The 3,143-nt window shown below is 42.7% G+C and overlaps 1 protein-coding gene across 1 annotated transcript; it reads left to right on the top strand.

Annotated features, from left to right (window-relative positions):
- Positions 1–1,210: 1,210 nt before the first annotated feature.
- Positions 1,211–2,493, top strand: LOC118490368 (extensin-like). Its single transcript, XM_035987966.1, has 2 exons — positions 1,211–1,914; positions 2,013–2,493. Exons 1-2 carry the CDS (start codon positions 1,211–1,213, stop codon positions 2,491–2,493), a joined length of 1,185 nt encoding a protein of 394 aa, XP_035843859.1.
- The last annotated feature ends 650 nt before the right edge of the window (positions 2,494–3,143 follow it).

Genomic DNA, 3,143 nt, shown 5'->3' with positions numbered 1-3,143 from the left:
AGTAAACGGCGTAATTAGCGTATAGCCTAAACCCACTTTTTGATATAAAATTTTTACCCACTGGCTGAGAGGTCTCTCGGTTAATACCGACATAAAATGAACAAATCCGCAAGGCAGCTTTCTTTTAAAACCCGGTTTAAGCACGCCTAGTATGAGGTTGATACCTACTGATATTCTAAAATAACAACTCAGGTTTCCACACTCCTTTGGTGCCTCATACCCTCATGAGTATTTTTAATGAATCAGACCCCTCAGATTACAACTCTTTTATAATCTTTTAAATGACCAAAACCAGTTTAAATTCATTCCATAATATAACTTCCTAGAGCATATTATCTCAGGGAAGCATATGACTTATGGTTACCCGTAACGCTCTTTTACCCATAAATTGACCGACCAAACCATCATCCAGAATGTTTTCCAAGGTCCTAAATCACGTTCTATCCGATCTTCGCTTAAGTTTGAACCTCGACCGGTCTAAGCTTAGGCTTAAATAAAGATCCGTTGAATCTAATAGGGTTTAGAAGAACCAGTAACCTTCACTTGCACTTACCAAGGTTTTCCCTATACTTGGGTTACAGAAGAGCCAAATTTCCCGGCGACAATAAGCCTTTGGGGGATTAATGATGTCCCGGATAGGTACGATAGTATACACTGTCAGTGTATAACTCCCTTTAACCCAACTGAACGCACAAGTAACCATCTGATTACTGCCTTGAGAACCCAAAATGAGTCAGTTAAATTGTATTTACCAGTGTAAACTGACGTATTTTTCCCAAAATAAGTGCAGGTACTACACGTAATATAGAGCGTCCACAATAAGTCTCGCAAGCTTGGATGACAAAAAATCTGTTGGATCCGCCTGTGGACAACTATTAGTGATATTTGATATTACACTCTATTAAAGTTGAAATGAATCTACATTTATATATTGTGTTGTTTGTCTATGATGATGCCAACTACGTCACTATACTCCCCACCGGGCCCACCGGTGACACGTGGAAAGTGTCACAGGTTGGTATCAGAGCCAACTCTGAGTGAACTAAACACTAGCCTTTTGTGTTTAATCTCAGTTACACAATTGCACATTCCTCGATTCTCGAGTCTAGACAAAGAACTTAGGAAATATCCAAAATTTGTTTTATTTTCTAACTTTGTCTTATATATATTTTGTTGTGTCACTTGTTTGATTTTTGACAGGTTCACCAAAATGCCGCCACGTATGAGAGGAAGAGGAGGGGGACAAGGAGCATATGTAGCCCCAAACGACCATGAAGCCGGACCTTCGCACAGGCGAACACCTTCAGGCTCCCATAACACCGATGCTCAAAATCTGTGGAGGTCTTTTACTGAACCCGCAAGGCACTCGGTTTCACAGAGTACCTCACCTTCAATCCCACACTCCTTTGGGCCTCAATCAGAAAATGAGCCCCACAACTCTCACCAGTCCTATATTCCTCTCCAAGGACACCAATCACCCTTTGACCAACCATCACCTGTTTTCCAAGGCCTGTTCAACCCTGCTGACTACCTTGATGTGCCTATGGGTTTTAACCCACTTGGACCAGAAGACCATTTCCCGGGCGACAATGCGATGGAGGTCGATGAAGATACCGATCCCTCAATGCCACCATCTGGAACTCCGAACCACCCTATCGAGATTTCTGATGGATCACCTTTTCTGGGATCACCATACAATGGTCCCGACAGTTTTGAGGAGAAGTTTAGGCAGCATGACTGGGTATTTACCCCTAGTTACCATAACTCTCCCCTGCACCAGCCACAGCACAGCTCTCCCTTGCACCTCCAGCAACAGCAGCCACAGCAACAGCAAAATCCTTCTGAGGATTTCCGGCGTGATGTAGTCACTCCACCGCCGCCACCACCTCCGGTTTTGCCTCCTCCGCCTCCGAGGCAAAGAGGAAGGAACGCACGGATGTCCACACGAGGGGGGATACGCATCGGCACCCCTCCACATTCAGGTAGCAGCCGATACTCGCCACTTCATGAAGACCAGAGATGGGAGAATCTTCACACCCCGTCTCAGAAGTGACTTCTGCACCAATCGCGCCACCACCACCACAGGATTTTGGAAACCCAATCCCCGCTTATACTAGCGCGGCCGCATATAATCCCTTCGAGCCGACTTTTCCCCCGGGTTATAACTTTACAGAGGATCCCTACTGGGTAGCTGCGAACTACAACTTTCTCAATCCGGAAGGTACTTTTGGAGGTCCCTGGGCTACGGGACAATCGACCTATGGATACCCATCATATGGATATCAGCAACCGCAGCCTCCTCAACCACCGCAATATACGCTACCACCGCCGGCACCGATGATGTCGCCGCCACAAGTGCAAGAAATCCTTCAAGGGATAAATGATGTGCGACGTGAGATGCGGCATGAGTTACGGGAAGAGCGTCGGCATAATCGTGGGATGTTTAAGAAGATAGTGGATTTAATCAAGGGAAAAAGCAAGAAGGACTACTAACTCCTTTGTTTGCTAGTTATTTAATCATGTCCCTGCGAGGACATTTATTTCTGTACTCTGCCCCTGCATGGGTATGTTTTTCCTTTCTGTTCTACCCCTGCGTGGGTATGTTGTTCTGTTTGACCCCTGCGTGGGTTTGCTTGTTAGTTTAGCCCCTGCGTGGGTATGTTATTTGTGTAAAAGTCCCGTTTAGGGCAAACTCTTGTTAGTTAATTTTATTTGAAATGGTTAATTTAAGTTTTTCATTTTTAAATTATATGCATGAATATAATATACGAATAAATGAAAATAGCAATTATTATTTACCATTTTAATAATAAGAATCTTAAAAAGGTAAAACCTAGCTTGAATGTCATATTAAAGACCTGGCCAATATGGTAGAACATGTTTAAAAAGATTCAAATCTCTGTTAACATCTGTAAATATGTTAACATTCTTGGCTAATGTGATCCGCAAAATCACACATGTCACCCTTTTAATAAATTATTCAAAATTTATATTCTATATATATATATATATATCTGATTGTGACATAATGCCTACGGGTTATAAGTAATGTCATATAAAACAAAAAGGCAGTCGTGGTTTATAGACCCCCTGCCAAGAAAAGGATTGATTGTTTTAAATATTCAAATTTTAATCCTATAGAA

Source organism: Helianthus annuus, chromosome 3 (assembly GCF_002127325.2).
Source record: "Helianthus annuus cultivar XRQ/B chromosome 3, HanXRQr2.0-SUNRISE, whole genome shotgun sequence".
Taxonomy (NCBI): domain Eukaryota; kingdom Viridiplantae; phylum Streptophyta; class Magnoliopsida; order Asterales; family Asteraceae; genus Helianthus; species Helianthus annuus.
This window is presented reverse-complemented; position numbering and strand designations above follow the sequence as displayed.